At 44.4% G+C, this 13,753-nt stretch overlaps 1 protein-coding gene across 6 annotated transcripts in view; it reads left to right on the forward strand.

Annotated features, from left to right (window-relative positions):
- DLG3 (discs large MAGUK scaffold protein 3) overlaps positions 1-13,753 on the forward strand; it is a 1,928,515-nt gene that overhangs the window by 1,727,278 nt on the left and 187,484 nt on the right. For all 6 annotated transcript variants that reach the window (XM_078640191.1, XM_078640192.1, XM_078640194.1 and 3 more), the window contains one exon: positions 2,090-2,165. In XM_078640191.1, coding sequence (XP_078496317.1) covers positions 2,090-2,165 — 76 coding nt within the window. The remainder of the gene's footprint in view (positions 1-2,089; positions 2,166-13,753) is intronic.

Genomic DNA, 13,753 nt, shown 5'->3' on the forward strand with positions numbered 1-13,753 from the left:
TACTATTGAGTGTTTAGTATAGTTCTCTGAAAGACCGCGGTATCCTTCGTGTGTGTGGCACACTCATTTCATCCCCAACTGTATCTACCCATTTGCTTGCCATATTTCTGCAAACCCAAATGTATGTGTGTTCTTACAAATCATATATTTTTAAAAATACCAATAAAAGGTTTTCGTGAGATGTTGCATCCCCATACATTTTGTTGTTTGCAATTTCTGTGACATATTTATTTATCCTTATCACTTGTATGCAGTTAATTTAAAACCTGGTTTGCTAGTGAAACTGGATTACTGTGTCGCGAACAGATGCGTGTCCAAAAAGTGTCACCAACATGAAAAGTTTGGAAAGCTGTGCCTTAGAATATTCCCTAGGCATCGGAGTGGATCAGGAAAATCACTAGCACCTTATCTGGTAGAGACTATTTAGCCGCAGGTTCCTTACTGACCCTGCTAGCCGCCTTGCTTCTAGCAACCATTTTTTTGCCTAGAAATTTCCCTGTAAGTCCCTAGTATCTGCACATTGGTCCATTAGCCCTCTTTACTGACTCCATGCTTCTGGAGCAGAAATGTCACAAAACGAAACCGATGTCACAGAGCTGGCATGGCACTTTTATAATGGGCATTGCGCCCGTCATTTCTAGTGTAGACTCCGCAGACTTGGGCAAATTCAACACCACCTACCGTCTTGCAGAGCTACTGCTCAAGATTTTCCTGATCCACTCTGATGCCTGGGGAATATTCCATGGTAAGGAATATGTGGCTAAATAAAGTGTCTACCAGATAAGGTGATACTGAAGGCAAGTAACTTGTTGATTATGACAAAAGTCTTACAATATGCAGAGAGGATATGTGAATGTGCTGTGGGTGGGTAACCAGATTAGATGGGGCTCCAAATTTTAGGTTGAAGATTCGACAGCGCATGCGCTTTCGCTTGCAAGACATATTGATTACAATAAAGGGCTTGAAGCCTGCATATTGCTCCCCACTCATTGGCTTCAATGTTGCTCTTCTTTGCTGACTCCTAATTGGCCAGTGCATGCCGAGCGTCACTTGCTTTCCTTTCTGTGGAGCATGGACCAAGCGGAGATTTTTTTCAGTTTCATTAGTCCCCCGTCAGATGCTTGTACTGTGATTGAGGTACTATTTCTTCTTTTCTGCCTAAAAGTCCCCCTCGTGCGTGGTGATTTTTCACCTCCCACCCACCTTTTCTTTGTGTTGCTGCTATGCTGTCTGGTGCTTCCTCAGGTCCTCCCTCATGTTGTTCCAACCCTATCCGTGGTTGCTGCGTACCTCCCTCCTCCAGACCTCCCTTGTGTGGCTTGCCCCCCTCGCGCGAGATGCTATGACATGGTCCATTGTGGCTGCGTTATAGCGCTTTTGTTGCTCCACTTTAAACTCACGCTAATGTGCAACATATTCTAAAAAACATTGATAAAGCCATTAGATCTTGAATAGGCGAGACCTGTTGGCTTTGCAAAATCTTGTTTTAGTTTGTCCTTTGCTGAAATAGCTGCTGTCATGTAGGTAAAAGAAAATCGGTAAGAATGTATTTGAACAGAAATGGAATTGGGAACTATTTGGAATGCCATAAGAAAGTTGTAGAGCAGCTCTTTTAAGGTTTCGCTGAGCTAGGAGCGGGCTAGAGTGCTGCGCATGGTCAATGGCACTGGTATTAGTGCTTGGTTAGGAGGTCCTCTCCTCTCAAGTTTTGTACGTACCCTACACGGTGGCGGCTGATCCATCGCTTGGAGCTTCTGAGGGTTCTAGGTCTGCATAGAACCAGAGTGCAGCCCTAGCGGGGCCCGGCAGATAGTGCACCGGGTCATCAGCACCAGACGCACAGTCCCTCACCAGCTCACCATTTAAAGGCAGGGCCAGTTTACTTTTCGAATTCCTCTTAATTAAACATGGCGCTCCTGTTGGAACCAGAATGTGCGCATGCGTGCTTGGCAGACTTCACAAGGCTGTGCATGCATAATAAAGGCTGAAAGATCATTTGAAATGCCTCGTCTGCTGCTGCAGCTGGTACTCTGGTGCTGGCCTCTAAGTGGGTACTTGTGTTATTCACTGTCTCTTCCTTTCTGAACAGGGTGGAAAAGAAAGAGCGAGCAAGGTTGAAAACTGTGAAATTCCACGCCCGGACCGGCATGATAGAGTCCAATCGGGTAAGTGTCCGGAGCGGAGCTTGCAGGGGGGTCTGTGGTGTGTGCTTCAGCTCCACGGGAGCTTGCGGGGGGGTCTGGTGTGTGCTTCGAGGGGGGTCTGTGGTGTGTACTTCGAGGGGGGCGCGGGGGGGGGTCTGTGGTGTGTGCTTCGAGGGGGGGTCTGTGGTGTGTGCTTCACAGCTGCTGCTTTTTCTTGGACCTGGAAACCTGAGAAGTACCGCAGCACTGAACGCTGTTTCAAATAAACTTGTGCATGATCTGCTGGAATCTAAAACAAAATGCTGTAGAAAGGTTTGAGGCACCATCCCAATCGAGATTTATTTTTGCACGAAAGCCTGTAAATAAATGCCGGGTAGCTCATTATTCATGTCTCCACAACATGTCTCGCTGTAGCTTCTTGAGTATTTTTGATGCCATGCTAATGATTAGTTAACCTGACTCCTTGTCAGCTAAATGTGTAGGTGTGAGTAAATGTGCTCATTGTTGAGCCTTAAGTGGACATAGTGGCACAACAGAACTTAGTTTTTATAACTCACTCCTATGCTCCTCAGCTTTGAGGTGCTGAAATAACGGTTGACATGGACGTGGGACGCTCAGTATTGCATTACATCTTTCTCAGTCACTGAGATGGTGGACAATATGCTGTTTTTTATTTGTGTGCATTAGTATTTACACCAGTTTTTTTCTTACCATGATTTTATTTGCTTTGGCCCTTTATTCATTGTCGTTGTGTACTCTTTATACTTTCTAGTATTTTGTCAGAAGCTTTGCTTTTATTGCTCGTGCCCAAAGGTAACCCAGTTGGAAGTGCAACAGCGTCCTCCTTCTGTTACCCTGTGGCAATTATAGGGCCAATGACTCCTGATGCCAAAGTTGCAGGAAGCCAAGCTCCTTTTGGCACAGTGTGATTGAGGGGTGTTGCAGGTTTGTGTCGGGGCTAATTTCATGTGGCTGGATCCCAGCGCGTACCATAATTTGTCATTCATGACACTGGCAGGCTGATCTAAAACCTCAGACTCAATGGAGAAGCTGCAGGTAAATTATAAAGGGGTGGATGTGACTGCGAGAAGTGAGGGATGGTGGACAGGGGGACTTCGGTGGTGGACAGAGTTTCAGGGGTGCTTATAGGGTTACATGAGGTTGAAAATAGTTGGGTATTAAGTTGTTTCTGAGATGGGAAAATTTCTGATGGATACATCTGCCTGTGGATTCCTCACTTTTTGAATTACCTCTGCGCCATCATGCCACAGAATTTTTTTCCCCAGCTCTCCCACATTGACAAAACCGTCACAATGGCGGAGGACATGGCGGCTAGCAGGCGGGGCTAGTCGGGAGGCTCCGGAGACTCGGGCGTTTGGTCGTTTGCGCGAGATGTGAGATTACCAGATTTGCAGAACGGCCTCGGAAAACACTGGATTTTAGCCCATTAGCGTACATTGAGCAGCACAAGTGTATTTTCCTACGCGGCTAACCTACAGCTCAAGGTGGCAGTAAAACAATCCGAAGGGGGAGGAAAGAGGGGCTGTAACCGCGAGGCATCAGCACACGGCCTCAGCACACGGCCTCAGTACTTCACGGCGGCGGCGGCGGCAGGGGAGGCAGTAGCCTGAGCTCCAGCATTGCCTGTGAGGACGGAGGACGGAGGACACAGGCTGTTTTTTGCGCCTCAAATCTCTTTTCACATTTGATATTTTGTGACCAAGGCAGCCTGGAGAGGAATAACGGCAAAGAGACGGCAAAAGCCGTAAATCTGCTTTCTCTACGGACTTCTCCCTCCTTCCATAAGGTAGGACTGCAATATGTTGTTGGGCATGGGCAGGGGCTGAGCAAATGGACAAAAGCAGCATACGACCTCAAGAAAGGGAGAAGAGCCGGATATAGGCTCTTTTCTTTAAGGGGTGATACAGAAACTACGAAACTAAAACTACCTAGACCACAATGCAATGGGCTAAATAAGACTGTAGCTAATACTAAGACTTTTGCTGAAACAGTTTCTTTACCCCCTTTATTGCGTATGTCACAAAGAGAGATTCAAGGGGCCCGGGCCTCCGGGTATACGCTAAGAAGCAAGGGAGGCAAGCAACTGGCATCAAATGGTTCTGCTGATACCCCCTCCTCTGTTAAATCGAAGGGAAAATCCTTAAAGAAACTCGGCAAGAAAAATACTAAAGCACAGAAGCCGGTTGCAAAGGATAAACCACTTCCGTCTCTGAAAGCTTACTTTAAAGCTGTGCCTACAGTTTTGGAACTTAATTTGTCAGAGGGGGCCTCTCTTGGGGAGTCTTTAAGGGGGATACAAACTGCTAATAAATTTCAGCCTCTGGAGGGCTTAGAGTCGGAGTTTGAGGCGGGCTTTGAGATGGAGCAAGGTTTTGAGCTGGTAGAAACTTTAAAAATAACACAATGCAAAGCTCCAATACCAAGGTATCTGAGTTGGAAGGGGGAGTGTTAACTCCAACAATGAATATTGACAAAGAGGACGACGTATCTGTAACTCCCTCGAACATATCAGTCACTGATCAGTCCGTCATATTAATGCTACAAGCCCTCAGTCATGAGGTAAGAAGTGGTTTTGAAGCATCATTAATTAATCAGCAAGAGATAAAGGAAAAATTTGATTGATTAGCTGCCAGAACCACTGAACTGGAGTCTTCAGTAGCGGATCTAAAAATGCTTGCTACGCAACATAATAAGAAGCTAGAGGATCTCAGACAGAGGGAACAAGGACTCCAAGAAACAATGGAGTCTTTAGAAAATGCTCAACGGAGAAATAATCTACGCCTCTTGAAAGTCCCGGAAGGGGCCGAGGGGGGAAATATTAAAGGGTTTGTGGCTAAATTAATTAAACAATCCATTGAGCTTGATGAGTCAGAAGAACAAATATTAAAAGACATCCAACGAGTTCATAGGGATCCATTTAGGTTGAACCCAAATAAAAGCAGACCCAGGAAGATTTTAGTCCATTTTCTGACTTGTACCCTAAAAGAAGAGATTCTTAACAGAGCTTTAAGAAGCAGCGATCTCTCAGTAGACAACTTTTCATACCAAATTAGATCTGATGTCTCCTCTATTACCGCGTCTAGGCAGTGGGAGCTTGGTAAGCTGCTTGAGCCTTTTAAACAACTGGGCGCCACAGCCCAACTCAAGTTTCCTGCATCGCTAAAAGTGATGTATAATAACAAAATGAGAGTCCTAAAAAGACTGGATGAGGCAGAAGAATACCTTCAATTACTCACTGACGAAAGCAAAAGAGAGCAGGCTAAGAAGCATTAAGGACACTAATGTCTATAGTTTATTTTTTATTCAGTATTAACGTCTTTTTTTTTTTTTTGGAGTTACATATTCCTACTCTCTTGACAGATACTGATCAGATGCCTGGAGGGGGGAGTCTCAAAGGCCTAGTTGGGTCAAGGAAAAGGAGGGGGGTTCTCCGGGGGAGCACGGGAGGGTCAGGACAGGGGCGGGGGGGGGGTGTAGGGACACCGGGTGGGGAGCATGGGAAAAAAAAAATGTCCAAATCGCCATATCCCTTATTTAGTTGTTTTCATCTCTGGAAGGAAAAATAGCGCAAAGTAGGGCAGCCCCCATATCTTATCTTAAGATCTTGTCGTGGAATGTAAATGGTTTACGAGTTAAGCACAGAAGAGAGAGAATATTTCAGTATTTAAGGGATACACCTGAGAACATTTTTATTTTACAAGAAACTCACTCTACTGAACAAGAGTTAAGAGACATTTGTAGTAAGAAAAAATGGATCCACCAAGTGATAACTACCTCACAACAAACTTCTACTAAGGGAGTGGCTATATTAATTAAATCTAATTCTGAGATTTCAGTGTTAGTCAAAATCTGACAAAAAGGGGAGATGGGTTATAGCAAAAATAAAGTACTATTCTTATAAATTTACGATTGTAGGATACTACGGCCCAAATTTGGATGACACTCTTCCCCTTAAAGAACTTTTAGTTGAGCTTTTGGACTTTGAGGATCCGGTGATTTTTGCGGGGGATTTTAATTTAGTACTTGACTCACAGATGGATAAGTTACCTTCTGTAAGGCTCTCACAACCCTAAAACCAGAGCAGTATTACTTACTGCGATCAACCAGTTTGGCTGGAAGGATGTTTGGCGACAAAAGAATCCTACCAAAAATGAATTTACATTCCACAACAAGAAACTACGACATAAATCGAGATTAGATTTCTTCTTAATTGCCGAACATTTAGGTCAGCAAGTGGGGGAGATAAAACATTGTGGTGCTCACATTTCTGATCATTCAGCGGTAACTTTAACCCTAAAATTGTTAGGTCCACAGCTAGTTAAGAGATGGACTATTGACAGGAGTATCCTGTTGGAGGAAGAAGTGATAGAAACATTGCTTGAGGAATCAAATGAGTTCTTCAAAATAAATCTAGGCACAGCTGCACTTTCGGTTTTCTGGGATACATATAAAGCTTTTCTAAGAGGCCGGTTATTAGCATTTCAGGTCGCAAAACATAAAGCATATAAGGCGCAAATCTCCCAGATTGAGGCAAGAATTAAGGTCCTTGAACGAGCTATATTTGACCCTAGTCTAGCAAATGGAGAAAACAGTAAAACAGATCTAATAAATTGTAAACTACAGTTGGAGCAGGTGTTAGATGTAAGGCTGAGGAAACGATGGCAGGCTAGCTCATTGGCACACTTTGAATATGGAGAGGCCAGTGGAAAGCTCTTAGCGTGGAAAACAAGAAAGTAAGTTAAGAAGAGCACAATTAAAAACGTACAGATAACTAATACGGATGTGATATCAGAGAATAGAGAAGACATTGAAAAGGCTTTTTTTCATCACTTTGATGAAGTCTATAAAGAGGGCTTAGTTCCACGTCAGGAATTAATTCAGTCGTGGCTTAACCAATATCAGGTTCAAGTCTTGGACGACCAGGCCTCGGATAATCTTAACAGAAATATCAGCTCGACTGAAATAGCTCTGGCGATAGACTCCGCTAAGAGAAGTAAGGCCCCGGGCCCGGATGGGCTACCTTCTGAGGTATATAAAGTTTTAGCTCCGATAGTTATTCCAGTTCTGCAGCTGTTATTTACCTCTATATACGAAGAAGGAGGCAATATTCCTGTTTCATGGAATGATGCTATAGTGGTCCTTATTTTAAAACCAATGAAGAAGGCATCTAAATGTGACTCATACAGGCCAATCTCTCTCCTTAATTCAGATTATAAGTTTATGGCAAAAATTTTAGCGGAGAGATTAAATGGGGTAGCAGCTCACTTATTACATCTAGACCAAAAGGGTTTTGTCAGAGGGCGTACCATACAAGATCTTACACAGGCCTTGGTGGGAGCAATCGATCTTGCCCCTCTATTTAAAATTCCATTAGCGGTTATCACATTGGATGCCGCGAAGGCCTTTGACCGCGTCAATTGGGAATTTTTGGTTAAAGTATTAGAAAAGGTTAATTTGGGTAGGAACTTTTGTAGGGTAATAGCAGCTTTCTACCAAGCTCCGACGGCTAGACTATTAATAAATGGAAGCCTATCCACTCCTATAGAAATTCAAAGAGGGACAAGACAAGGGTGTCCGCTTTCACCCTTGCTCTTTGATTTATACATCGAATCATTCGCAGAAAAGATCAGACAAGATCAAAATATTCCACCATTTAAATATAAAAACTGGGTGAAAAAAATCTCTTTATATGTGGATGATTTGATGTTGTATACCTCGGATCCTATTAAATCAATTCCCCTTATATATAATGCTGCAGAGCAGTTCGGCCAAGTCTCAGGATATCTAATTAACCAATCTAAATCAGAATGTATGTGTTGGAATATAACCCAGACAACTCCTATTTCAATTTTGAAACACCAATTAAGATATCTGGGAATCCAAGTTACGCAGGATATAAACCTACTTGCGGATAAAAATCTTGCAAAAATCGAGAAGGAAGTGGCCGAATCTTTAAAAAGCTGGTCATTTCTGCCCTTGACCTTAATTGGAAGAATTAATATTGTAAAAATGATGCTGTTACCTAAATTAATATTTATATTTCAGAACATTCCTCTTGCCTTTAATGAAACCAGACTAATTAAGATTCAAGCGAAATGGAATTCATTTATTTGGGCCTCAAAAGGCATAAGAATTTCATGGAAAAAACTTCGCAGAAAGAAAGGCAAGGGTGGGTTATGCGCACCAGATTTGAGAGTTTATGCTTGGACCCTATTATTAAAAGCAGGAATAAGACTATTTGATACCCTAGGGGGGACAGAAACTGATTATATGTTTCAAATTATGTTATCCGAGATCCAGGGAGGGTCTCATGCATTTATGTTTAAGTTTGGCGACATGCGTTTTTAAAAAAAAGTGCGATTAAAGGTACTCAGAGACTTGGCATTTGTGTGGGCCAGAGTCAGGAAGTCGTTGAATATTCCATATTACTCTGCTATGGCTCCAATTTGGGATTCGCCAGGCTCTCCAGAATGGACTAAAGACTTACTATCTACTGCACTTCAGAGCGCAAATATTAGGCTCTGGGGCCAGTTACTGCCGGAAGGGAACCTTTTGTGCTGGGAGGATATTTCTCTTCTCACGAATAAAAACTTATCTAAATTTAAGTACCTACAAATCAAAAGCTGGGCCCAGGGTGTGACAGAGGATAAAGGCGTCAAGGTTGCTCTGGAGGAACTACTATTGAAGAATGCAAGACTCAAAACATCAGTGCTTTTTTGGGCAATTCTGGAGGGAGAAGATGGAGTATTTGGACTTCCAGAACAACTTTGGAGGGACCAAGTTCCGGATGCAGATTTGCAGAATCTATGGCAAGTATCCTTTGATTTACTACATCTTACGGTATCTCCAGCCAATTTAAAGCGGAATCACCTGTTTTCTCTCCATAGAGTATACTGGTCGCCGGCTAGGCTGGCCAAATTTTCAAAGGGGCCTACTCCATGCTGTCCAAAATGCAATCTGGAAAAAGCAGATGACCCTCATATGTTTATGACCTGTCCAGCGCTTAGAGATTTTTTGTTCGAAGTACAAGAAGGTATGAAAGCCCTCTTTGGGTATAATATACAGGTTAGTATACAATTAATTTTTTGGGGAATCCCCCCCTAATTATGAAGAAGCACCTCAAGATGTCAATAAGTTATTTGTTTATTTAATTATTCTTGCTCGCAGGGAAATATGTAAACTGTGGGTGAGCACTAACGCACCGTCACATGTAGATTGGATTAGGGCAATCAGGCATACTCTTAGTTTGGATAAAGTGGTCTGGAAGAGCAGGAAGCACTTCTGGATTCCTTGCATTAATTGGCTCGATGGGCTCTGATCAACTTTGTCCAATGATTATGCCTTTTTGCAGAATGGATCACCCTAAGATTAGTTTAAGGGTCTGGAAAATTGGAAAACTGAGCTGATGCTTTACATGGCGGTATCGTGAGATATATATTGGGTGTCTGCAAAAAGAGCACCCATAAAGATTCTTGGTATAATCAATACTGAAATTATCTTTTTTTTGGGCGTATGAGGACAAAAAAAAAAAAAGTCACAATGGCATGGCTCCGCTCGCGACTCCTCCGTATGCCTTCATCAGGGCCATAAGAAGACCTCGTTGGCGTGGTGACCTCAGTACCCTATTTTCCGCGATGTCGACGCGTAAAGGTTTTCTTTGGACTCTCCAATTGGTTTTGTTATTACTTTGTTTCCTCTCTTGGAGTAGCAGAGTGGTGGCTACTTTGAAAAAGTCTGGATTTAAGCCTTGTAGGGAGTGTGGGGGACCATGACGACTGTCTCTGGTTTCTCTCGTCGCACCACAACATAAGAGGCTGTGTCAGTTGTCGGAAGATGAACCCGAAGGCACTAAAGGAGCGTGAAGCTAAGCTCTGTGTGGCAAGAGCGATAAAAGAGGAGTCGTAAGTGGTCAAAATTGAAGTCGTCAACCTTGAAATTCAAGAAACACAAGAAGAAAAGTCATGGTTCTCCAGTATTAGGGGTGTCTTTCATAGATTCACATGCCTGAATCATTCCCCGTCGTCGGAGTGGGAGTCCCACGGTACATAAAAAAAGCAATAATATGTAGTAAATACCAATGAAAACAAACCAGGAAGTAAAGTAGCCCAGCTACAGTAAGAAAATTTCCACATTTATGACAATCCTAGTCATTTTGTATAGTCCAAACTACAGCCAATCAGGCGCCAGCACCCACCAGAATGTTCTCCCCAGAGGCTCAGGCTCTCAGATTTTCTACCGCACGTCGTGTGAAGGGAGTCTCCCTGAGCTCTGCTCAGTTCTTTCAACTTATCTTCCTTTTGGATCATTTCTTCTAGAATGTCTTCAAAGAAGTCTCTGTTTAGAGCCTGTGACTCTTGTGGTAAGCTCCGGCTTTTTAAAGAGGACCCCCACAAGAAATGTATTTACTGCCTCTATCCAGATCATCAGGTCAAGGACTGTAAGATCTGCAGAACCTTTCCTCAAAAGACTCTCAGAGACAGAGGGTCGGTTGCTTTTGTGGCTACAAAGGCTTAAGGATTCTGAGGTTGGCAGTATTGCCTCTGGTTCCACTTCAGCGTCTAAGAAGAGGCCTGCGTCTGAGGTATTGCCATCCCCTGGACCTAAGGTTGTTAAGAATCATCAACCTTCTAAAGGTTCTGACAGGCCTTCTACTTCTAAGGCTGCCCCCTCAGGCAAGGGTTTGGAGGTTCCTTCTATACCTCAAAAACGGTCCACCAAGAGCTTGCCTCAGACATCTGACAAGATTTCACCTCAGGAAACTTCTTTCTCGTCGACGACGCCTTCTTCTGTTTTCTCGTCGACGAAGACCTCCGTCGACGCATCATCCACGTCGACGATGACCTTCTCATCTCCTAAACCATCGATGATTATGACTACGACAGCTTCTTCCCCTACCATGGTCTATGTTACGGTAAGACCAATCTCGTCGACGACGGCCGTCGACTGTTCGTCGTCGGCTCCTCTGAAGGCTCTACCGTCGACGAAGAAGATGCCATCGACGGCTTAGTCGGCGAGCTCCATTCCGCCGACTAAGTTGCCAACGAAGGTTGCACCGTCGACGACGAACATCCCGTCGATGAAGCCCGATCCGTCGACGAAGCCCGATCCGTCGACGAAGCCCGATCCGTCGACGAAGTCCGTCCCGTCGACGACACCGTCGACGGAGCCTTTGATATCTGCTACTGAAGCAGCGAAAAACGCACCGTCGACGCCACAATTGTCCTCTTGCACTGCGCTACAGGTATGGTCACCGTCGACGGTGTTCTTTACGCCAAAGCCATCATGCCTGACCGACTTTTAGACTCAGACAGTGAGGATGATGTGGTTCATACATTTGGAGCGGCCACTAGTCCTTCTGAGTTGAATATCAAGTTGCAAGAAGACGAACTTGAGGATGAACAACCACCTGTACAGATGAAGCCTCAGATGGACAGTTTATCTGTCGCGCAGGTACCAGTTGCCTTACTGACCAACCTTCAATACATGTTGGACGATTATTATAGAAGGTTTCCACCTTCTGAAACTACGGGCTCAGTGCCTGCTACTCCGGCCACTGAAGTACCGGTGCCAGTTTTACAACCAATAACTCCTGTTTCACCTACTTTGCAGCCTCAGGTGGAGGAAGTAGATCCTCAGTCTTCGGATGAGGAGGAGCAAAGAGAAGGAGAGGTACAGGATGAGTCGGAGTGGGATGAATACCAGGTTCAACACCTTCCCCTTCGCATCAAGCAGTCTCAATTTCACCACCAGTGGACGTGGTTAGCTTCCACCTTTTAATGGAACGTGCAACTAGACGTTTTCATATCAATATACCTATACGATTTTAAAGATCAGCCCAGGAAACAGATTAAGTCTATACCCATCATTGACTTCATTTGGCAGGAGGGTATAAAAGTCATGGCAACCCCGGCATCCATTCTTCCTGTCCTGCCACGTTTGGAAAAGAAATACAGAGCACCGGACAAATCTCCTGCGTGCCTTATCGGACAGCCGAAACTTGACTCTGTGATTTTCCAGGCAGCTCAAAAGAGGGCTCGGAACCCTTCTTTTCCACTTAGTTTCGCCAGACAGAGATGGCAAACGCCTAGATTCAATAGGGAAACGTGTTTCCACTATGGCGGCTACGACAGTTCGAGCAGCAAATTCATTGGCCATCTTAGGAAGGTATGACCGACAGATGTGGTCTGACATTGCACCATTTATTGATCTCCTACCTAAACCTTCTAAGGCTGAAGCGCTCAAGATACTACATGAAGGCCAAAGAATCTCAGAAGACATTATTGATTCAGCAGTGGATGTAGCCTCAACGGGCTTTCGGCAGCTAGCGGGAGCTGCGGTTCTTCGCAGACAGGGTTGGCTACGGTCTACTTCCTTTATACAAGAAGTACAAAATAAGGTGCTCGACTTGCCATATGATGGCGAATATCTGTTTGGCCCTCAGGTGGAGGATGCCTTACAGACAATAAAGAAGGATACTGAAACAGCAAAATCCTTAGGTACCCTCCAATTCAGCAAGCCGCCCTTTCGAGGAGCGAGAGGACGAGGATCGTCCTCTACCAGAGGTGGTTATAACCAACAATCCTCTTACAGACAAAACAATCAACGATACCATACTCAACGATATCAATCTTACGGCCAGAGAAAGCCCACTTTTGCCCAGAACAGGGGAAAGGCGAATTATCGTAGAAAAGATAAGCGCCAATGAGACTTTTCACCTGCCACCACCACTGCCCTGCTCTCAAGAACGAATTGGAGGACGAATATCCAAATTTTCCTCAAATTGGCAGTCAATAACATCAGACAAATGGGTCCTGGATATTGTGGCATGGGGTCATGCCCTAGAATTCGAGAAATTTCCTCCAAATGTTTCCCTGAAAGGACCACCCCCAGCTCACCTGAAGGAGCTATTTGCCCAAATCAAATTGATGATGCAAAAAGGAGCGATCGAAAGCGTACCTCCGAAGATGAGGGGAATGGGGTTTTACTCCAGATTTTTTCTAATAAGGAAGAAAAACGGGGAGTGGCGCCAGATTCTATATCTTCGCGCTCTAAATAAGTACTTAAGAAAATTAACTTTCAGGATGTTATCGCTCCAGGAAATATTGCATCTTTTGGCAGCGGGAGATTACATGGTCACCTTAGATCTCCAAGATGCATATTTCCATATTCCCATTCTACCTCTCCACAGAAAATTCCTGCGCAGGGATTACCAATTCAAAGTTCTTCCTTTTGGACTGCGGTCAGCGCCAAGAGTTTTTACCAAGGTTCTAGCTCCGGTAGCGGCGCACCTCCGGCTGGAGGGAATCCAAATTTTCCCATACTTAGACGACTGCCTTATAAAGGCCAATTCTCGAGCAGTCGTGCACTCTCATCTACAACAGTGTCTACACCTGTTCCAATCTCTGGGCCTGTCCATCAATCTCGAAAAATCCCAATTGAGACCTTCTCAAAGACCAGCTTTCTTGGGAGCCACATTGGACACACAGAATCTGCAAGCCTTTGTCTCGGAGGAGAGACAAATGAAGATAAAAAACATGGCGCAGAATCTGTTATCAAAAAAGTCAGTTTCTGTTCGGCTATACAAGTCC

The sequence above is a fragment of the Lissotriton helveticus genome, chromosome 4_2 (genome assembly GCF_964261635.1).
Source record: "Lissotriton helveticus chromosome 4_2, aLisHel1.1, whole genome shotgun sequence".
Taxonomy (NCBI): domain Eukaryota; kingdom Metazoa; phylum Chordata; class Amphibia; order Caudata; family Salamandridae; genus Lissotriton; species Lissotriton helveticus.